This window comes from Diadema antillarum, unplaced genomic scaffold (assembly GCF_040938485.1).
Source record: "Diadema antillarum isolate AM-2024a unplaced genomic scaffold, OU_Dant_1.0 seq00001857_RagTag, whole genome shotgun sequence".
NCBI classification, from domain to species: domain Eukaryota; kingdom Metazoa; phylum Echinodermata; class Echinoidea; order Diadematoida; family Diadematidae; genus Diadema; species Diadema antillarum.
Window position 1 is genome coordinate 138,659 of NW_027272529.1, and position 24,421 is coordinate 163,079.

The following is a 24,421-nucleotide window of genomic DNA, read 5'->3' on the forward strand; positions in this document are numbered from 1 at the left end:
TGTCTTTCTTGGGTGTACATATCTTGAGGCCTATCATGCAGAGTTTTAGCTGACTGTATCTGTCTTGTCTTGCATCTGCTGCTGTATAATGGGAAAGCAGAGCAAAGTTACAGTGTACCAGCAATATCCAAATCATCTATTAAAACTTTGCCTGTTCATCACATGGAAGTGGGTCCAACTGCATCTTTATTTCCATAGAAGTTCAATGCGATTAAAAACTTTCACAGGTACGGAGAACAGCATACACATGAACATTGCATTTCCTGGATTGACTATCAAGATCCTATTATCCCCCTTCTTTCGCAGCTTCCTCAGATATTCCTTTCAAATGCTCTGGAAAAGTGGGTAGAATATTTCCACTCTTACTGGGATGTTCGCCTTTAGACCCTCAGCTAGAATTTCATTTGGTCTGGTAGATCTGCCAGTCTTTAGCTGTGTAATGGCTCTACATATGTACATGTATTTCCTCTTTTGTTGGTGTACTACAATCAATAGGAAGGTTATTGTCAGTTGGTGTCATATCAGGTGTATCTTGTGGGACTTGCCTGTTTAGCAACACTCTTCAAAGCGCTCTTTCTGTCTCCTCTTCTGCCCTTCACAATCTCTGATAGTATTTCCTGTCTTATCTTCCACCAGTGCAGGTATACTGAACTTGCCAGAGAGTCACCTTTAATATTCCATGATAGAATACAGTTCTCTCATGCTATCTGCTTTGCAAGATGCTACCTTTGCTTCATCTGCAATTGTACATCCATAAAGACATGATATTTGTCTCTCTTTAAAGGTCCTGTTTACCTTTTGGGGCAGTGATTTAAAAATTGTTCAAGATATCACTTTTGATGCGTATGTGTATTGAAAGTCAGTTGTATCAGAAAACATCCTCCCATATAAAATTTTTGCAGTAAAGCCTAAAATATAAGGAGATATCACTATTTTTCTCACACTGTAGACGGTTTAGTCTGGAGACATTTTTATTATAACTATTGTTCACATTTTTTATATTTAACAATACTTAACATCGATTATACTGGTTCAAATTTTTACATTGGTTGTTTCTATCCCAAACTCACATTTTAGAACTATTTTGAAGCACCACTAAATGCTGTTGTTTTTTTTCATCTGCAAAAGGTAAATCATGCTTACAATGTATAATTCTTGTTTTACAAATTGTTTATCTTTGTGTATTGTTGTTCAGCTGTGGACCTCTGAGACCCAGTTTGACTGTTGTTGATGACTGCATTTTTCTCCTTTCATTCTTCGACCTTCTTTCATGTCTGTTGAGACATCAATTCCTTGAGGCTGGGCCTCAGTTATATGAGTACTTCCTGTAAACATATTTCCATCTACTGACTTCTCCTCTACCATCAAATCCTGAAGAACTTCAAACTTGATCTGTAAACTTACTGCTGACTTCCCCTAGCTTGTTTGAGTCTTTCAAGTGCGCAACATCATACATTGTACATATGTATCTTGATAATTTGTTCTTGGGTCCAGAAAAAAAAAAAATCTCTCTTCAGTTTAAGTTTCTCATGCTTCACAAGCAAAGATGGTGGACTAATGCAATATCTGCTCCCCGTCTGACCCTTGCACATTGAAGAGACCTGTTACAAATGTGATCCATCTGGTCCTGTGTAACCAAATCCTGAGATGACCATGATGCCTTGTGGATCCATTTGTGTTGAAACAGGATGCTCTTTCCTATCACTGTAGTGCAAAAATCCAGAATCTCTCTCCATTTTGCATGTTCCTCTCTTCTCCATCTCCTCTTCTCAATAACTGTTTCAAATCCTTTCTTGACACTACCATCCTAGCAATAAAGTAGCCCATAACCTTGATGATATTCCTTGATGGCAGTTTGTGGACAATTCTATGGTGCTTCTGACATACCATCCTCCCTTTCTTCATGCTCTCCCTTATTTATTCAAATTGATGAACTTTTGCATCTAGATTGTTTTTATTGCAACTATTTCAGAAATGGTCGCTTGATTATTCCGCAACGTGTGATGCTCTCGCCGTGACATTTTATGACTTTTTTCTTTCAAGTATCGCGCAACTTTTGAGACCAAATTTGTTGCTCCCGGGCATACCGTTTTGAAGCCACGCCCCTTTGAAAAAAAATTTGTCGACCCCAAAATTGCTCAAAAACATGATTTTGTGTACAAATCCAATGTAAATTGTGTTTTTGCAATTAATTCATATGGAAATAAATATTTTTACTTTCAATGGCTGACAATGATTTATTTTAGCCTGATTATGCTTTAAAAAGTTTCTGCGACAAATTTTGACGAAAAAACCCCAACAAAAACATAAAGTAAAAAAACAGAAATACGTAAGAAATTAAATAAACAATAAAATACATAGGAAATAATTATGAAGCCAAATTTTTGCTTCAATATTATTGTTGAGGATATTGAAAAGAACATGTTCAGCAAAAATTAGAAGTTTTGGAGCTTTATTTTTTTATTTATAGGGCAAAAATTATTTTTGCATAAATTAACATAAATTAATTAATATAAAATACATAGATTAACATTTGAAAAATCCAACTATACAGTCTTGTACATGTAGATTACATTGCCCTCTACCTTAGTGCAAATTTTCGCGAGGATCGCGCTATCCACAACCGAGATCTGAAGGGGGGGGCCAAAAAGGCTCCCCCGGTGGTTTCAAGTCCCTGAAAAAACCTGGTGGGATTAGGGTTAAAGCACTGATTAATCAATGTGTTTAGTGGTAAACAATACTGTATGAGAAAACAATCATGGGTATACATACTAGATTTGAACCAAGGATCTCTTGATCATCGGACAGGCGTTGTATCAACTGGACCACCGAGCTCCCACCCGACAGCAAGTGCTGGTTCTAGTCCTTACAGCAAGTAGCGGTTTTTTTATAATGTGAAACTTGGTGAAATACACCATGTACGTACAGTATTCATTAAAAAGGCAGGGAGATCTATAGACAAGGAAACATTTGAAGAAGGGACATTGGGTGATTTCAAGTTCGGTGCTAGTACTAAAGCTAGTGGTATCTCCCACACAACTACAATATGTACCTTTACAGCTCCAACACTGATGGTCAGATTAACACTAGAGATACAAAGTAAATGTACACTTGTACCAATCAAAATCATTGATCCCAACACTAGGTGTTGACATCGAATCACCGTGAAGTATACGGTAACTGTGCGACAAAAAAAAAGTGATGGCAAGTGGTTCAAGGCAAAAGATGTAGTCGTGACTGCTAATTAGTTTCAAACACGTAATCAAGAAGACTTCATCCCCTCTTACACAACAATCTTCATTTTTCTTCCAGGCTCAGATTTATGTAGCCATGTATGTCGAGAGTGTTTGTGTACATTCTGCGATTGACCGTTTCATTAGCAAAGACTTTGCACATACAACGTGCATCTATTATGGATGTGAATGTGGGTCTCACAGAGCAATGCTAACACCAACACTGAACTTGAATTGACAAAGATGATAATCCCTAGGGGCTAGTGTTAGCTAATTGGGGGGGGGGGGGGGGAGCAAAACATGTACCGGTAGATCCCCAACACAAATGGTGGAGCTCGGTTCCGCAGACGACATTCAACACCGGGCCCAGCACCAACTACTGGAAATATGTATAACAAATTTTAGGTGAACCTCCAAACCAAAACCAAGTTATGACCAATATTCAATTTCTTAGGTATACCTTTCACGTCAGTCACTTGACTTTGACCAAGTAAATGTATTGTAATCCTTCCTGTTTTCTGAAGAAAAAAAAAGGAGTGTTGCAGAAAAAATATAATTTTGCAAAAGCTACAGTCTACACGTACAGTATCTAATTGGTCATGAAATTCAGCGATATGTTTCATTGAAAGACATAAAGTTATGTTCCCCGTGTCAATTTAGGAGGATTAGGAACCTGCACACTTCATGGCTGTGTGCTGCTATATTCATCACACCTACAGTTGCAAGTATATTGGACTCATTAGCATAGCCTTGCAAAGTGGCTTATACCCCTTGTAGCTAGTGGTCGACTCTCTTAAATTCTGAGGATGATCGCTAACAAAGGCTTGTATTTGTTCTTGGAGTGAGGGGATTGAAAGCCGTGGTGATGTTGCAAAGGGACTTATTGATTTGTGTGCAGGGGCGCCACCCGCTGATTGTGCTATGGTCTGTCTGGCTACTTGTCGGCCTTGAATGGCCTTTTGTAGTTAAAATTCCCTGCAGCATTGTAATACATGAAAGGAAAACTAGTGCTGTATGATGGGAAATTGATTGGTGGAGTATTTTTAATGTTAAAGATGCTACCTCCTAGAATTCGCTCACAAAATTTTATGACACTTTTTCAGTTTTTGCTTTTAAAATATGAGTACTTCATACATGTAGATTATCAACAGCTGAACAGGTATGGGCCACTGCCAGCCAAAAACTTTGTTTTTGCGATATATGAGAGATCCTTACCAGTACCACTCATGAACCTACAATTCTACACATACATTAAAAACTATAATAGCACAAGTGTTTTATCTCAAAAACGTCATACTGATTCCACAAATTGGTGCAATCTTTTGTCGGGATGACATTCTCTAATGATTCCTCACTCAGTGCCATGGATGTACTGTAACATATTACGGTATTATCTCTGTCCCCTGTGTGAACTTTGTCGCAACCACCATGAATGCACACATGATTAAATGTAGCTCAACTGTTAGTTTAAATGCCTACTGATGCTTGTGCTTGGCTGATGGTGTATAGAGTGGTCCGAACAAATGGGATCAGAGGATCCATGTCCCATTCTGTGCATACATAAATGGGCCTGACTGATGTTTTCTTGTGTCTCCCCCGCCCCCTTCCCCGATCACAATTTCTTTTATCCAGGTCTAGAATGGCAACCCTTCTGTACTCCTTGGACAAACTGAACAGCTCCAGTTCAGATGACGTGGATCAGCTGCGCTATGTCACCACTAAGATACAGCACTGCTTAAAAGACCATGGTAAGGCAGTTTGGGGATGTGTTCTCCCTTTCTTGATAACAGGTGCAGATCTCCAGCTGCATTTGTACAGTGTCTGTAAATGGTTCACATTTTTGCAATTCCTGTCTTTCTTTTACAGGTCTTGTGGAATGACTGGTGAATACACTTGTTTGCGCTGTCCGAGGCAGCAATGGGTGATTTCAAGTTCGGTGCTAGTGCTAGTGCTATCTCCCATCCAACTGCCTTAAATCGAGCTCTAACACTGATTATAAAATGGGTTCAAGAATGTAGCCAATAGTAAGTGCTGAAATGAGTCATGTGTGCTTTGGTTATTTTAGTCCCATTGCACTGCGTGTTAAATCCTATTGCCGATCGTCTGTGCGCGCGGCGGCTCCTTTGAATTGCATGCATACACGCTGTCAATCCTGTAAACAACTTTTAGTTCGGGCTGCCGGCGGCCGGCCGGCCTTTCTTCCCTTGTGCATAACGTGTGGCGCACGTATACTCTTATACGTACAGTAGACCAAACGTTGTGGGACCAGACGTGTACATGGAGTCACTTTGAAGGGCAAATCCAACGATTTAGCAGGTTAATTCTCATGCCGTTTTCAGAGTATGTTGTCTAGTAGGCCTATATGAGGAGTCTATATCAAGTCTTTATTTAAAGGTAAAGGGTGCATATTCTATGTAAAATAAGTAAGTTTTCATGCGGGAACTTAAGTGTCGGGAAACCCAACCCCCCCATCATAATTATATGTGCGAGATTTCCGAGTGCGACGTGGGTAAATGTTTGGGACGAACATCTTTGGACATCTTGACCCACAAAGGTATGTGAAAAATGCTGTTAGTTTTCGACCCATTTTATAAAACAAATGATGCACAGGATTATTTCGTGGTGTTAGTGGAGATGCAGCTCACTCTCGGGTATTTACAATGTAGTGCAACATGCACTTGGCTTCGCCTCGTGCATGTTTCACAATATTGTAAATACCCTCGAGTGCGCTACATCTCCACTAACGCACTCTATCCTGTGCATTATTTGTATACTAACGCAACAATACTGATCACAATTATCAATCCCCACCATTAGATGTTGGAATCACAGCACCGCAAAGTCCGCGGGATCTGCGCAGCAAAAAAAGTTTATTGCATGTGAACACAATCAAATATTAGCAGATGTAGCCATGACTGCTTTAAGTTTTAGACACATAATGAAGAAGACAGAATAAAATGCCACAAATTCCATCCCTTTACTCTTGAAACACAACGATCGCCTTGCTCCCAGGCTCAGAATTATGTACCCATGTTTAGAGTGTTTGTGTACGTTGCTTGTGCGACCATTGCATTAGCATAGACTTTGCACGTAAAATGTGCATCTATTATGGAAGTGAATGTTCGTCTCGCACGGCAATCCCTAGAGGCCATGTTTGTGAAAACGTGCTCGAATGGGTCCCCCAACTGAGTGCTCTGGTTTTAGCAGTTTTTAGGCTGTATTTCAGAGGAAATGTTGAAATCCTGAATGAAACTTGGTGGTCCTACTGTACAGAACAAATCCTGTTTTTCTGTCAAATATTCTTGTTATTAAAGCCCCAGGACTGAAAAAAAGAACATTTATTTTGTATCTCATAAAAAGTTGGCATTTATAATCACCTTTTGCACATTTATGCATAATTTTGTTCACCAGATTAAGGAATGTTACTGGTAAATCATTCATATAGAGTAATTTGTTTATTTGAGATGTGCTTTTCTGCCTACTGTAGAAGCACTTTACTGTTAAAGAATTTAACAATATGTATATTTTTTGAAGTGTCCTGTATTTTGCTCACTGAATAACTGCTGCCGAAATTATTGAAAGGACCAGAGAACTGCTGCTGGCTAGACTTGTGGTTTGGGGGTGATGATTACTTTGATATTGAGTGCTCACTTTTGTCAAAGCAATTTATTCACGCTTGCGATAGAGTGCATAACCTCTCCGCGGCACTGAGCATGAGTACAAAGGAGAGATTCTAGTTTCTTCTTCTATGTGTTGAGAACTTGCACTTCATTTACAGCTGATACCAGCATTCAGTGGAACATGGTATTCCATAGAATGGAGATGATGTGTAAAATGATTTGCTTCTTGGATCAAGAGAAAAAAGTACCTGAATCGAAAAGCTTTCCCATGACATTTGTGGTCCAGTCACTGTGCTCTGAGTATTTGTTATATTCACAGGACTGCTAGCATTCAAGAAAATGATACTACCAAGCATTTTTTCCCCCTGTCATTTCTGCAAAGTGACAAGTATGGGCTCAGGCTCAGGCTCATTGAGGAATATATTATAACCGTGTAATTTCAGTGAAAGGGGTTCCAGGTCAAATCATAATTTCAGTGAAAGGGGTTCCAGGTCAAATCATAATTTCAGTGAAAGGGGTTCCAGGTCAAATCATAATTTCAGTGAAAGGGGTTCCAGGTCAAATCATAATTTCAGTGAAAGGGGTTCCAGGTCAAATCATAATTTCAGTGAAAGGGGTTCCAGGTCAAATCATAATTTCAGTGAAAGGGGTTCCAGGTCAAATCATAATTTCAGTGAAAGGGGTTCCAGGTCAAATCATAATTTCAGTGAAAGGGGTTCCAGGTCAAATCATAATTTCAGTGAAAGGGGTTCCAGGTCAAATCATAATTTCAGTGAAAGGGGTTCCAGGTCAAATCGTAATTTCAGTGAAAGGGGTTCCAGGTCAAATCATAATTTCAGTGAAAGGGGTTCCAGGTCAAATCATAATTTCAATGAAAGGGGTTCCAGGTCAAATCATAATTTCAATGAAAGGGGTTCCAGGTCAAATCATAATTTCAGTGAAAGGGGTTCCAGGTCAAATCATAATTTCAGTGAAAGGGGTTCTAGGTCAAATCATAATTTCAATGAAAGGGGTTCCAGGTCAAATCATAATTTCAGTGAAAGGGGTTCCAGGTCAAATCATAATTTCAGTGAAAGGGGTTCCAGGTCAAATCATAATTTCAGTGAAAGGGGTTCCAGGTCAAATCATAATTTCAGTGAAACGGGTTCCAGGTCAAATCATAATTTCAAAAGGTATCTCACACTACATGGTGCCAGATTCTTTTGAGTTTCTTTAACAAGTCAGAGCTCACATTCAGTGACCTGAATCCTAAAGGTGTATTCTTGTACACACCTTAGCAAGGTCATTTTCTTTAAAGGCACTTTGAAAGAGTTGCGTGTTCATTAGATGGAAATCAATAGCGTTTCACTCCGAAGTCAATACCCAACTGCACTGAAAATAGCGGTGTCATAGAACAGGGGAATCAATGGGAGCTATGGTTGAATGGTGTTACATAAAACTTGTATGTGAGGTATGCATGTTAATCACCTTCTTCTATCTACGAACATTTATGCATCTGTCCCATTGTACAGAAGTACTTGTCACTGTCGTTTGCAAGTGTTTTCTTTGAAAAGAATGCATAAATCACACTCCATTTGTTATCTTATTGTTGTTTGTTTTTTAGATCACTTGTAATTTTCTCATCTGTAAACTTAACAAATTATACTATAAAGATGGGTTTGTCATCAAACCAAGGGAACGCTTCTAAAGCAGGGAGGGGAATGCTCTGTCTATCCATTATTAGTAGGGCAGATATGTAACAAAAAATGGTCGAAATGCTCACATCCGGCGGAAAGTATGAAATTTTGCATATAGGAGTATTTTGGGGCGCTGATTTCAAATATTGCCGGATCCAAGTGATCTGATCACGGGGTCGGCCGCCATTTTGAATTCCAATATCGCCGCCATCACAAAACAAATTCAAAGATGCCTATCTTCAGTTCTGAATGACCTGTGGCACCAAAATTTGGTACACATGAGCGTTTTGACACATTGAATTTGATGACAGATTGATTTGGAGTGTCTGACAAACATCGAATGGCCGCCATTTTGAATTCCAATATGGCCGCCTCGACGAAATATTCAAAATCTCTATCTCGATTTCTCAGTGGTGAGTGACCCTGAAATTAGGGCTAAACAAGTATTTTAACATACTGAGTTAAAATATTAACTGATGTGATGTGTCTGACAAACGCAATGCCTGCTATTTTGAATTTCAATGTGACTACGAAGACAAACATCATGACTAACATTCACGGGCATGTCAAAAAAAGCAGCAAAAAGGAAGCATACTGCACCTTTCACTGACGTCACAATGTAAATACAGCAGCGCGCACTCTATCAGTTACAAACGCGCGCTCAATCAGGTAGCCTAATTTACAAACCCGAGATAGAGATTTTCAACACTCCAACATGGCAAATATGTATAAAAATTCAAATTGGCTGCCGTGCAGCTTGTCAGACAAATAAAATAAGTCTGTTATTGAAGTCATCATATCACCATGCTTTAATGTATCACATTCCAATGGCTAATGTCATTCAGAACTGAAGATAGGGATCTTTGACAGCGGCCATATTGGAATTCAAAATGGCGGCCGACCCCGTTGTCAGACCTCTTGGATCCGGCAATTTTTGAAATCAGTGCCTCAAAATACCCCTATGTGTAAAATTTCATACTTTCCGCCGGATGTGAGCATCTTTTTCACATATCTGCCCCACTATATCAATCATTACTATTCAAGTGATATGTTGTAGTCTCTGCTTCACATTGAGTCAAAGCATGCAAGTGATGTTAAATATGCTTTATGTTTACAAGCATGTTTTGTAGAGCAGTGCAGTCATCTCACAGTTTTCCTTATTCCAAGTGATTGTATGGTTTTATTACCTCCGCCAGTGTTTTTTCTTTTGCTGGAATTAGTTTTTGTGTTTGTTTGTTTGGGTTTTTTTTTTTTTTTTTTTTGCAAGTTAACTCAAAAAGTTATGAACAGATTTTGATGAAATTTTCATTGAAAGTTGATTACAACACAAGGAACAGATGATAAATTTTTGTAGTAATACAGATTACAGTCTGGATCCATGATTTTTGCTTTTATTATCATTTGTGTGTGTGTGTGTGTGTGTGTGTGTGTGTGTGTGTGTGTGTGTGTGTGTGTGTGTGTGTGTAAATCATGATATGGGTGAAAATGAGCTGCTTGATGGAGGTCTGCACTCTCTGAGTGCATTTCTACAGTGTGTCTCTAAAAAAAGTAAACCCAACTTCAACAGCAAATTTTCAGAAAACTGTAAAATATTTGCACATTATTTTTTCATGGTTAGATAGTCCAATAAGTCTTCTATCCAATGATACCACATAGGTTATGTAACTCTCATGCATGACTGAGCATGATTCAACTTAGTGATTGGGTGTGAAATTATCACTGTGGCAAGTTATTTCTTGCTATTGTCATGCATTCAGGGCATCTTTGTCAGCAAAGGTTGTTCCTGACACAGGCACACTTTACATGCTTTCCAAACATGGTACAGTTGACAAGTGAGCAAAGAGTATTCCTGGTAACTGGATACCAGGAAACAAGAAGTTTCGTGGAAATTCAAGAGGCTTTTCGGGTGCAGTTTCCCGACAGGCAGCCTCCAACACAAAGAGCCATCTGGTACAATGTGAGAAAGTATGCTGATCACGGAACTTGCCACAGTGATGATTTCACACCCATTTACGAAGTTGAATCATGCTCAGTCATGCATGAGAGTTACATAACCTATGTGGTATCATTGGACAGAGGACTTATTGGACTATCTAACCATGAAAAAATAATGTGTAAATATTTGATAGTTTTCTGAAAATTTGCCGTTGAAGTTAGGTTTACTTTTTTTAGAGACACACTGTAGTTTAAGTTTAGTTCATTTCTCTATCAAGAATCATACCTACATTTGTACATTGTACATGTATCATAGGAGGCCTGTGGGTGACATGATGTTACAAAACAGAAAGCATATAAATCATTATGCAAAAAAAATGATATGGACACATTTGGCTAATACGAAGTCAGCAACTAAAAAAGTTTACACAACCCTCAGTATCCTTTTGGATATAAAATGCCATTTCAGGTATAATGATAGGATTAATGGAGGCACAGAGACACCTGTTTAAAACCTGGTCTTTCAGTACAGTCATTTGTGCACCAATCACAGACACCCGGTTTACGACGACATTTTACCCAAAGCCCCAGGTCTCTGCCACTCCCCCAGCAAGCCACTCCCACACTCCACAAAGTAGACAAACAACCAGGACCAGCCAGAAAGAAAGAGACATCCCAAAATGTTCATGCTGCAATGCAGATGGCATCCAACCAGAACCAAATACTCATTTTCATCAATCAAATATGACGACTGCAGTATTCCTTCCTTGGAAGACTAATAGAAGAGAGTGCTGGAAGGTATAAATACATTGTAGTTGTGCTGTGAACTGTAGATCTATATTGAACATAATAAAAGGTTCAAGGCCAGTAGCATACATGTATGAGCAAACAAGATAATGTCAAATATTCATGGCAAGGTGCGGCGAGTCAATGAAGTTTGATTTGCAAAATTGGCTATAAACATCACAAGGATTCTGCTGAGAATACAGTGTAAGTGAGTACAGAATTGGTACCCATGTGGTTGAACTGACGGAATATTGATTACAAGTTCAAATATCATCAAAAAGCTGTGATCTGATATTATTATAGACCTGTATGCAGGGCTGCACACTAACCCATTGTCTTTTTCTACTGGTCCAACCTGTCTGTCGGACGAGTACGTACCCAGTTTTTCCATGTTTTACTGGTCCATTCAGTACAAAGTTACTGGTCAGACAGTGATTTTTACTGGTCGGGGACCATTGGACCAGTGCCAGTGTGCAGCGTTGCTGTAGGACAAATCGTGAAGTAGTGAAACTCATTGTGTGTGCTTCCTGCAATACATAAAATACAGAATTTATCCTATGGTATATTTTGATATTGCTCAGATTTTTTGTTTGTTTTTTAATTGAATTTTTGTGCTTATGAAATTTACATGTTAGTGATATAGCCCTAAATCTGTTTACTGTTACAGGAAGGGACATACAAAAATGGTGTAGACCCCGTTTACAGTGAGTTTACTGTAAACGCGCAAAAGGCCAAATGCGGTACCAAATCGCGACCGGCACGCTCCCAATAATAGTCATTTGTTTACAAGCAGAGCACCACTACGACAAAATATTGAAAGGTTTGAATTGAAAGCCTGGGCCGAGCCCAGCACTGTAAACGGACAAAATTGTGGGGCTGAGTTCCGCAGTTGAGGCCAAGCTCGGCTGTGGCCGGGCTCGGCTGCGGCCGGGCTCGGCTGCGGCCGGGCTCGGCTGCGACCGGCCACAGCTCGGCCGCGGCTCAGCCCGGCCCTGCACTGTAAAACAGGGTCACTGATGTTAACTTTTTGTTGTATGGTTCATGGTGGAACCTGGCACTTGATGAGTATTCAAACACTTGCAGATCACCCAACAGCTCTTTTGGCAAAATAAAGCAAGGCAAAGCAAAGCAAAGCGAAACAAAACAAAGCAGAACAAAAGAAAACAAGAAAAGCACTTGAGAGAGTGCAGACCTCTGCCAAGTAGCTCATTTCGAGGCATATACCTTGGTACATTTTACAGTGTATGAATGCTGAAAAAATCGCCCAATTTTCCCAAAGAAGCCTTGTGTTACCTCTTCAGCTTCCTGCTACACTGCACCTTTAGCAGAGCACACGCTTAGTGTGTTATGCAAACCTCAAATACATGTGGCTTGAGCTCTCAAGTTCATTGACCCTATGCCAAAAGATAAAATACGTATTAAAAATTCATGTAATTTCCTGGATTACTACCAAAATTTAATCATCTGTTCCTTGTGTCATTATCAACTTTTCCTGTAAGTTTCATCCAAATCTGTTTACAACTCTTTGAGTACGTTTGCAAACAGACCAACAAACCAGTGCAGACAAAACATAACCTCCTTGGCAGAGATAACAAAACAAAGCAAAACTGAAATCACTTTAATGTGGCTGTACAACATTGTAACTTCCTGTTCCTATGTTTTGACAGTCTCCCATACATGGACATTTACCAGACTTTGAAATGATCCACAAGTCTTTGGTACATTTACAATTGATGGTTGAGTGATAGAAATATTCCCAGGGTGGTCCACAACTTGAAATTTTAGCATGTTGCAAGCTCAGAATCTGAGAATATAGCAGAAATTGAATATGCGCGGAGCGCACACGATGAGTACGTAGTACGCAATATTTTGCTGCTTATCTCTCTTTGTGCTGCTTACATTCAATGTTCTCTCTCATGTTTTGCACACAAATATCTAAAGTACCTGGTAGTTTGATGTTTCTTATGTTATGCACATGTTTTGCACATTTTTTAATACTTTTGCTTTGAGCTTGTTGCAAATTCTTAAGGATGTTGCATAGCATGTTGCTGGCTTTTTAGGATGTTGCACAAGAATTTTAGCATGTTGCAGCGACATGCTAAAACCCCTTGTGGACCACCCTGTATTCCTCTAATAAACTAGATGCTATGAGGAACCCTCCCTGGAGTAATCATTTTTGTCTTTCCCTTTCTCTTTTACAAATATACTCTAGATCTATCAGATATCTATAAAAGATAACCTAGATGAGTAGATCTGGCTTTTGAGTATACTGGCAAATTGATGTGGGATTTGAGTTGATGTGATACAAACCCTCAATTGTTTAATGCTGGATGTCTGTCTTGATTCTCTTTACCACCAAGAGTATAACTTTTATGGTGGATAGATGATGAAGCCCTACATGCATTGGCATTGACCTAGATGCCAAGGGAGAAAACAAATAGCACTGCCAGGTAGCAAAGAGCATCGTTGTGTAGATGTGGATGCTGGCTTTATTTGTAATGCTTGCCAGCATGCATCGTGTACAATTCAAAAGTAAATGACAGGAATGTACTGAGCTTCAGGCCCAAACTTGTGCCATTATTGTATGTCCGCTGGCCCTGCCTTAATAGCTGTCAGAAAGTGATTGTCTTACAATGCAAATACAATATCAATGAACTGTGCTCACTTTTCATTAACTTATATTTGGTTTGTGTTCTATTTCTATGATTTGATCAGAAAAAGTTCGCAAGGAGGTCATGTCCAAAACTACCAATGGCCTGGAAATCTTGCTAGCAACCTTAGAGGTAAGACTCAAACATTCTGTTTGTTGTTTATTATTTGCATTTTTGAATTAGGCAGTTGTGTGTCCATCACCACAATGTCATTGTGTATTGATAAAACCTGGTGATGTGGTCTGCCCCAAGTACTCACAACTACGGTGCAGGTGCAGGTGAAAATGGGCTAGCCAGCCACCTTGTCAGATAGAAAATAAAAAGAAACCAACAAACATTGCAACATGTTCTTATCAACCAATAAGTTTCTAAATTTGTGTGATGCGAATAATGCATTCATTTATATCTGTTTTTATGATAGTACAACTGTACTTTAAAGGACAAGTTCACTTTCATAAACATAAGGATTGAGAAAATGCAACAATATTAGTAAAACACATCAGTGAAAGTTTGAGGAAAATTGGACAATCAATGCAAAAGTTATGAATTTTTATGCCTCCGCCACGAAGTGGTGCCGGAGGCATTATGTTTTCGGGTTGTCCGTCCGTCCGTCGTAGCGTCCGTCCGTCCTTCCGTCTGTCCGTCCTTCCGTCCGTTCGTAATGAATTTTGTGGACAAGGTAACTATCAAAACCTGTTGAGGTATCCTAATGAAACTTGGCATGTATGTGTATTAGGGGGTGAAGTTGTGCCTATCAACTTTTGGGTGCACATGCTCAAGGTCAAAGGTCAAAAGGTCAAGGTCAAATACATAAAATTTCACTATTTCCACCATATCTATTGAATGCCTGAAGATATTTTCTTGAAACTTAGTGTATACATGTATTACCCAATTAAGATTCTCTGGTGAAAGTTTGGGTCATGAGGTCAAAGTTCAAAGGTCAAAAGGTCAGGGTCAAATACATAAAATTTCACTATTTCCACCATATCTATTGAATACCTGAAGATATTTTCTCGAAACTTAGTGTATACATGTATTACCCAATTAAGATTCTCTGGTGAAAGTTTGAGTCATGAGGTCAAAGGTCAAAAGGTCAGGGTCAAATACATAAAATTTTACTATTTCCACCATATCTATTGAATGCCTGAAAGACATTTTCTTGAAACTTAGTGTATACATGTATTACCCAATTAAGATTCTCTGGTGAAAGTTTGGGTCATGAGGTCAAAGGTCAAAGGTCAAAAGGTCAAGTAAAAATATTAAAACTTCTTTTTTTTCTCCGTACCTTGGAAAATTGTTCAAGGTATCTTCATGGAACATAGTATATACATGTACTGACTGGAAGTGATTATCTAGAGAATGTAGGGTTCATGGGGTCAAAGGCCAGGGGTCAAAGGTCAAGTGCAACACTTCAAAATTTTACTATTTCCGTCATATTTATGCAATGCCAGCAGGGTTATTTTTTTTTTTTACACTTGGTGTATGCGTGTGTAACCTAATAGAAATTCTCTGGAAAGTTTTTTTTTTCTTCTTTTTTTGCCTCAAAGGTCAAAAGGTCAAAGATCAAGTGAAAGTGCTGAACTAACTTTTTCCTCCATATCTCGGAAGTGGCTCAAGTTATATTGAAACTTAGTACATATTATGCATGTTCTACCTGAAAGTGATTATCTTATGAATTTTAGGGTCAAGGGCCAGATGAAAATGGTAACAATTTACTATTCAATTCAGAAATTGCACTTTTTCTCCACACCTGTACCTTGAAAATTACTCAATGCCTAAATGTATGAATGGGTCAAAGTCAAGTTAAAGTCCTTAAATCCCTAGATACGTGCTCTCCTATTCATCCAATTAAACCTAGGTCAAGGAAGGTGAACATTCAACGCATTTGTGACAAACTTGTCATTTCAATATTTTGCCAATTTTGTGAAAATGTAATCATACATTGTCCACATGTACTATCTAGACCTATTGGGAAAATCATGCATTATGGCGGAGGCATACCAGTCGCCAAAGCGATATTTCTAGTTTAAATTTTTGTGTTGGAACCGCTGGATGAGGAGACTACTACAGCTTGTGAGTCATATGCGTACAACAGTATAAAGAAAATGTAAAAGAAAATTCAACATATTTTCACTTTTTTCGCATAATAAAAGAGCACTTGACTTGCCTTTTTCTAAAGGCAGAGGGAATAATATTACCCATAACATTTGTCGGTAACGAGTCAGGGGAATGTGTACTTTTTTCAAAAGATGGAATTTTGTGAAATTCTCTTTATATTTTCCTTATATTGTTGTACGCATGTGACATCTTAAGTTAAATTCATACACTGCAGTAGTCTTCTCATCCAGCGGGTACTGCACAAAAACTTCAAAAATTCATAACTTTTGAACGGATTGTCTGATTTTCCTCAAACTTTCAATGATGTGTTCTACTAATATTGCTACATTCTCTCAATCCTTATGTTTATGAAGGTGAACTTGTCCTTTAAGTAGAGGACATAGCTGTGTGTCATGTGCTCATGCAAAAATGTATGCCCCTCTGGGCAACACGAGAAGTAGATTTATATTCTTCAATGATTGAGAGATTAATGTAGGTAAACACAGAAAAGTATGAAGAGACTTCCAGGCTATGTACATTATGAAGATGTATAGAGGTGTACAGGTTTGACGACTTTTATTGCATGCAATGATAACTTCATTGAATTAGGACGCAGGTTCAAAACCATCATCGTTTGTGAAAAATCATTTACCCGGAAAGTATTAAATTTGCTGTAACTTGTTTTGAAGAGTCCTCTACCAATGAGGAACCAAGATTAACAGCCTTACATGCAAATGTGTGCAAACAGCTGTGATGAAAGTTGATTAGAAGATCTGTGTGGCCAAGTTGTGTGCATACTGTATACTGATGAGATGAAATTGTTGATAATGTGTTTTCTCCTCCTCCTTTTCCTCCTCCTCCTCCTCTTCCATTCACCCTTGTAGAGCTCCAAGGACAGTCAGATCTCGCTGAATGTGACCTACAGCCTCCTGGACCTGCTGCAGTCCCCAAAGCGGGCCCAGAGCATGGTGTCCCGAGGGGCCACCCAGGTCCTCCTGACGGCCCTGAGCACTGCCTCCAAGCAGCAGCCAGTCTGTGAGGAGCTGATGGCTGGCCTCCACCAGGTTCTGGCCAAAGTGAGCCCCAAAGGTGAGCCTGGGCCATTGTATATTTCATGGGAGGGGGTCATCAGGGCCACTGTCCCCTCAGGGTTCTGGCCCCGAGGTTAGCACAGGCCACTATCCCATAGGGTTGTGATCCCAAAAAACCTACGGCTACTTCCCACTTGGTTTTGACCTCAAAAGTGGGAATAATGCCCCACTATCCACCCCAGTTGTGGCCCCAAACATGGGAATGCACCACCCTCAATAAGGGTTGTGAGCTCCAGAAATGAGAAAGGGCTACTGTTCACCCTGGGTTGTGAGGGTTGTGACGGTTGTGACGACCTTCCCTTTAGAGGAGGTGTTTCAACAAGTGTTAAAAGGAACGGGGCAGGGAATCTATTTCAGTGATGAAGTGTGTAAGAAAACCTTGTACAAAAAATATCGCATAGGGTAGTATGCTGTTCCCTATTTGGGCATAGAAATGTCATTTAAAAAAGGAAAACTTAGATCAAATTAGGTCAGAGTAAGAGCACATAGGGCAAATAGAAATTAGAATAGGCTATGAATTTCTTATATGTTTGCAGAGATGCTACAGAATGTAATACAAACATGTATCAGTAACCTGTGATGTATTTGATGCCTTTATTGGAAGTGTATATGTGGCTATGGCAATTTCAATAGATTCAAACTTAAGATGAGCTGAGTATGTCAGCTTTAGTGAACTCATATTTCTTCAGGATACCACGGATATGTTACTTGATAATGTATCACCTTCTTATTGAGTACATGTAAAGATGTTTTGAAATCATATTTCATTTGTTTATTCATTTGTACACAGATCGGAAGTTTGGTGTGAAGGCGCGCCTGAGTGGTGCCCTGCCTATCACCATGGCGATAGTGAGAGTGAACACTGGAAATCTGGACCTCATCCAGCCAATGGTTCAAGTCTTGAAGATCTACTGTACAAATTGTGAGTCTGGCAAATATGGCCAATGGAAGCATTTTCTATTTAAACGAAAAAGAAGAGATATATGTATATGTTCATGGGTATAATCAGTAGCAAATGCTTCATTCTACAGAGAAAGCATAATCAGAATTCATCTTTATCTTATATGCGCCAAAGGCTTAGAATACAATGTTTGTTGTTTTGAACTTTGCTAGAAGAAATACAAATAAACTTTTTTTTCTGAGCAAGATGTCCATGATTATTAGATTCTCTATGAATGAGTCCATGTTTCCCTAGCAATAATCACGACTAAGTATGATTTTGCATAGAAAATTAACACAGTGCAGAAAAAAGGCTCTAAGCAGTTTGATTCAAGCAATGTCTGGACCTGAGAGAGGTCTTTTGCGGACATCTTTAATGAGTTTAACCTTTCCTGTACTGTCTAAATTTGCTCAAATATTCAATCACCCATTCCTGCAGATCATCTCTTTTGCCTGTACCCATTGAAGACTAGCTGATTTGCTGTAACAGGCATTTCTTGTAGACACCTGCTCAAGTATCCTGGGGACTAGTCTTCAACGGGTTAATGAGACACAGCACATTTGATACAGAACTTTCCTTGCTTGAAACCAGTTTGATTTGTTGCATGACTCCTGTCATATATAGACCTGGCAGTTGTTTGAGAGGCAACATGTGAATTTGCATTTCTGGGGCAACTTCATTGTGACCCGAGAAATCAATCTTTGAGCTGGTTTGCATCTGTACAGGGTTCATTGGAAGGAGGTCAAAGTTGGAGATACTGAAGCCGACAACAAAAATGAAAATTAAATGCCTCAGATTTAATAGTTTGTGGGGCATTGGTCAAGAGCTGGCAGTCTTGAGTCACCTCATCATGCACTGTTTTTTTGTTTGTTTTTTTGTTAAATTTCATCAGAACTTACACAAACATTATAACCTAGAGAATGGAAAGAGAAAAGAGGGATATTAAAGAAGATATGACACTTACGTGGGGAAATAGAGAAGAAAGGATTAAAGTTATCATGGTGAAGGAATGATGAGTGACTGCGAGGGCGCTTTTCTCTTTCGGCAGCCGTAAATTCATCTCACCTGGGTAAGGCCGGCGCAGTGAGCTGTATGCTGAAGATTGTCTCCCTGTGCGGCAAGCGCTACCACCCTGTTCTCAGGTGAGTTATTGCTGTACTGAGCAATTCCACTTCATGTCACTCTATAACATCCTAGGAAAACCTCAAAACAGTGAACTGTATGTCATTATGTTCTTTGTCAATTGCTGTAAAAGTGGATAAGTTGGGAAATTTTTCATGCATTTTGTGTGACATGAAACTAGCATGAGAATGGAGGGGCAAAAATGTTTGTGCTATTTGTCTTGGTTTATGTTATTTGAGGTTTTTATCTCGTTTGCTAGTCTTGTAGTGAGGGGGAATTTACAGTCGTAACGTAGACCAGTACCTTTTACTCTAATATGTGCTGCCAAAACCCCTTACTGCTGTGGCAGTGGTGAGCTGTTTGAAATGCTCATTTGATTGTTGTGACCGTCCGCAAAATTAAAATCAAGGGACATTCATCTCACCTGGCAGTACATGAATAATTAATCACATGAAAGTTTCTGCTTTTACATTATTGTGGCTTGGTCTGTTTGACTATCAGTGGTCAGGAAAGGGTACAGTCCTGATGTGTTATGCTATATGAAAAAATGAATGTCGGGGCAGATATCACAGCATGCCTTCAAAGATCACGATAAGACTAGAAATTTCTTTTAAAAAATGGACTTCAAGTGGGAATATTGAATGATAACTCATAGAAGTAGATAAAAGGGAAAGAAATGTAAAAAAAAAAATCTTGTGAATATTGTTTACTGTAGATTGCAGAGACTACGTGATATGTCAATATAATCTCCATTTATAAAGCTAAACCTATGTGGATGCTGTGGTGAGGTTAAATGAACAAATTAATCTTTCATTGTGCATCTTTCATGCTGTGTTCTTGTTCACAGGAATTCTCTGGAGGCACTTTGTCTTCTGGTGAAATCAAGTAAGTGACTCGCTCAGATAATAGAGTTTGGTTTGGAATGACAGTTCCAAGTGTTGTCATGTTTGTAAGCATTTCCCCTTGAAAATCACATATATAAATCTTGTTTTAAGTTACAACACACCTTTTGTCACTTAGACTTCATCTGAAAAATAAATATTGCTGTTTATTACAGCAAAACGTGAGATAAACTCCACTTTTCTACAGACAATCAACAACTCTTCTATCATCAGGCTATGGTTTTATCCCAAAGAGCTACCTGTCTATTCAAGGCAATCACAAAAGGCTGTGTTGATTATTACCTCTGCCAAGGAAGATGGAGGTTGCGTGATCATTGGCATTGGTTTGTCTGTTTTTGCAAAATAACTCAAAAAGGTGTAAACGGATCTGAATGAAACTTGCATGAAAAGTTTATCATGACCCAAGGAACAGATGATAAAATTTTGGTAGTGGTTGTGGGAATTCTTATGGATTTTTGCAGGATTTTTTATCTTTTGGCATGTACAATGTAAAGGTCAGTGAACTAGGGAGATCTGCTTGCGCGTATATACGCACAGTAAAGTGCATGCTCTGCTCAGGCAAGGCACCGAACGTGCAGCTGGAAACTGATATTGTAAACTTAAAGGCTTTTATATTAAGAAATTGCATGCGTGTTCGGTGAGAAATGGGTTGCTGGCTTGGCGGAGGTCTGTGCTCTCCAAGTGCTTTTATAGTTTTTGTATTGGCACACACTTCCGAAAACAGTGGGCCCTTACTTGTCATTACATCAGCTTCAGCTTGATATGCATATAATGTGCACGAGTGTGAAAAACAGTAAGGGTGTCCATTTATAGTCTTCTTTAGGACCCCAATCCTATGATGGCAGTCATGTGGTAAGCATGCAAGCTTTTGTCACTCTTGGTTGCTTTTTCAAACTGGATTTAATGAACCTTGCTGTGTCTTTGTGTGTGTCACCTGTATGTGTGGGTGTAAGTCTGTCTGTCTGGTGATACATTGGTGAGAACTTCGTCTTTGACTTAACCCGTTGAGGACGAGTCCCGAGTATACTCGGGCAAGTGTCTATGGGAAATGTGTGTTGTAGCAAAATCAGTCCGTCCTCGATGGGTTAAAAGAGCAAGATGAGTGTGGCAGCCTACATGAGTTTATTCATTCAATTGTTTCTTATTTTCTGCGTAGCTTGATCAACAACCTGCCTCTCTGTCATTATTTCATGTACACGTTGTAGTTCTGCTCTAGTACATATTTGCATAGACAGGCATTATCAGTCGCGTACAACATACGCCATGTACATTATATAGTGTGGTAGACAATGAAATTCCTAACCTTGAGGCAAGAATGTCTGAAATTCACATTTGTGATTGTTGTAACTTGTCCTGTCTTTTTGTGGAGGTGGTTACAGGTTCATGAGATGAAAAAATAATAGATAAAACAAAGCTGGCAAAAATGTGCAATTATATACGTCTACATGATAACCTGGTGAAATTTGGGAAATATGAATGCAAGAGGCATTTTCAAACAAAAGTTGGGAACCAAACTTTCAGATGAGTATGATTCAAGTACTGTAAAAGCGGATATTTTTCTTGTGACATGTTTTTGATTCCGTGCAATCAAGACATGAGCTACTGGAACCTATGGCAAGCAAAATATTTATGTGCTAGTTTCTGGTTGCGCGAAATATGCGCCGAAAATTTCTACACTGCAAAAATTTCCACTTTTGTAGAATGCTTGAATTCCATATACCCAGTTCCAAAGAGAAATTCAAAGAGTTAACCCATCTAATTTGCATGACCCTTCTGGCTACCAGCTTACTACCGTTGAACTCTTCCAAGTTATTCCTAAATAGACTATGCCATGATACAGTAACACTGATATGTGTTTTATATTCCCCTGGACAAAACATGTATCAGAAAAATGACTCCATGGTTTGTTGGAAGTACCGTCGTAGTACATGTAGTTGCCAGGAATTCTGACATAGAGTACAAATGTGCTGTTATCAAATATAGAATTGTCTTTGTATGGAACACATGTCACCCATTGTGTACCCGGGCACATTGTAGCTACCACGTTTAACTTGCCAGGCTCTTACATGAGCATCACTTACATGTACATGCAGTTCCCCTATTAAATTGAATATACAGTTATATGCAAGTTTGTAGACCATCCACTCATGTGTAACAAAGCCTCAATCCGACAGGAAGTCAATGTTGACATAAAAGGGATTAAAGGGAGGGGGGAGGGGATTAAGTAATCTATACTCATGGGCAGTTAGTTTCCAGCCATCCATGCCAATCCCGCTACTTAGCCAGTAAGTGCAGTAAAGATTAATGGCAGAAGATGATTAGAAATACAGTTTGCATTGCAACTGATTGACAAGTTACCCTTCTTCAAAATAAACACTCATCGATACTATTCACTGTTTCAGAGTAATAGTCTCAATAAAAATCATCTAGACATACGTCTCACCTGTGTATGTTTGCCCATGATTTTTATTGTGGCCGTTACTTTTAACACTGAATAATTGGTACTTATTTATGTCAATGAAGGGCAACTTGTCAGTCATTTACTCTTCATTCCTCTTTTCTCCCTGTGACAAATATTTTGGAAAATCCCATTTTCATAAGCTCTCTTTTTCCATCCTGCCCTCGAAAGTGATTAAGTCTGAGAGCTTTCATCTTGTGCCCTGCCAACTTGAATGCTTTTTGGTCTGTGCAGAGAAAAGCAGTAACTGCTCTTATTGTATTAACCCATTGAGGACGGGCTGGTTTTGCTACAACACGCATTTCCCGTAGACACTTGCGTGTTACTCGAGACTCATCCTCAACGGTTTAATGATGCATTTTGAATGGAGACAATGTGTATCCCGCGTAAACCAGTGAAATATTGAACTCTGCATCTTCTGTTCCGCCCCGCAATGCAGAAAGCAACTCGGCCCGAGCCATCGGGCAGGGAGGGATGCCGATCCTCGTGCAGGCCTTCTGCGAGTGGCAGAAAGTGGACGTGCGGAACCGACACATCAGCGTGCGCAAGGGGATTCTCAACGTCATCAAGAACATCACCACGCTGAGTGAGTTGGATTGGAGGCCAGCTGTGGGAATGTTATCTCATGAACCTTGTGTGATGTGTAGGCAATTCCTGTTATAATTAAGTCCTCAGAACTGGCAGCTTTCTTCAGTTATATTGAAATTTCGTTATGAGGCCAACAAGTAAGGTACATATGTATATAAAAATATGTAGATAAGATTTTTGAGACCTGAACTTTTACTTCTTTATAATGAAATTTTGTTATATCAGGAAAGAACTGTAAATCGGAATGCATGTGGGCTCAGAGTGATGTCATTTTAGAGATCGTGTTATGTACTACATGTATATCAATCTAGAACATTTTGGTAGTAGTTTCTCTGTTAGGGTGTATCACTTATTGTGACTTATTGTGACGTTCTCTATAAGTTTGCAACATTTGCCTTCATTATGTAATTATGTATTGTCGAATGATATGAGTAGTTCTTGGTAAAGTGTCAAAGCTATTCAATGTAAATGATTTATCAGAATGGTTAAAAGTCCCAGTAGCACTCCGCATAAAAGGCTGTTCAGTCAAAGAATTGATGGTTTCCAACTGGAAAAAACAACAACAACAAACAAACAGTATCTTACTCTCGTTTGTGTGTCAGGCATGGAGTTATGTTAAACTACTGTAAAAGTGGTTATTTTCGCGCGACTAATTTTTCGCGCTTGGCCGGGTGAGAAGAGTTTCACGTTTTTTTAATTCTGTGGAATCAAGACATCACACACAGGAACACATGGCTAGCAAAAATATTCGTGTGCTTTTATTTTCGCGCTAGTTTCTGGTTGCGCGAAATGCGCGAAAATTTCAACACCGCGAAAATTTCCACTTTTACAGTAGTATAACGACCCAGAATGCTGAAATATCAGAAGCAATCTTTTGTCACGTTTTACAGTGTCTTTCTGATGTTGTACATTGCAAAGAAATTCTGATCAGATTTGTCTATATTTTATGCATTCATTTTGCTGGTTATGCTTCTAATCACTTGTAGAATCTGGAAAGAAAGCTTTCGCAGACTCAGATGGTATCAAGCTGCTCTACAATGCTGCACAGGATATGACTACCAGCACAAGTAAGAGCTAGGCCCCGTTTCATGAAAAGTTGCTATGGTGGCAACCCCTGCTGGAATGGCAATTGTCATAGTAACGACAAGAATCCAGCTACCTGGTTGGCTGTTGCTACGGGAAATTTGCTGTTCTAGCAAGAGTTGAAATCCTGACATCTTTTATGAAATCGGCACTAATCCCAAATCATAAATGATTGTTGGTTATTTGGGTGGATGCATATCAAGCAATGCTTTGTTAACTAACTTTATAATGTGTGTGTC

General features: G+C 39.2%; 1 protein-coding gene across 1 annotated transcript in view; it reads left to right on the plus strand.

The window, feature by feature from the left end:
- LOC139712788 (cytosolic carboxypeptidase 1-like) overlaps nucleotides 1–24,421 on the plus strand; it is a 60,746-nt gene that overhangs the window by 9,395 nt on the left and 26,930 nt on the right. The window contains exons 2-9 of the mRNA XM_071624579.1: nucleotides 4,866–4,981; nucleotides 13,966–14,033; nucleotides 16,883–17,087; nucleotides 17,880–18,011; nucleotides 19,078–19,171; nucleotides 19,999–20,036; nucleotides 22,951–23,097; nucleotides 24,086–24,166. Coding sequence (XP_071480680.1) covers nucleotides 4,866–4,981; nucleotides 13,966–14,033; nucleotides 16,883–17,087; nucleotides 17,880–18,011; nucleotides 19,078–19,171; nucleotides 19,999–20,036; nucleotides 22,951–23,097; nucleotides 24,086–24,166 — 881 coding nt within the window. The remainder of the gene's footprint in view (nucleotides 1–4,865; nucleotides 4,982–13,965; nucleotides 14,034–16,882; nucleotides 17,088–17,879; nucleotides 18,012–19,077; nucleotides 19,172–19,998; nucleotides 20,037–22,950; nucleotides 23,098–24,085; nucleotides 24,167–24,421) is intronic.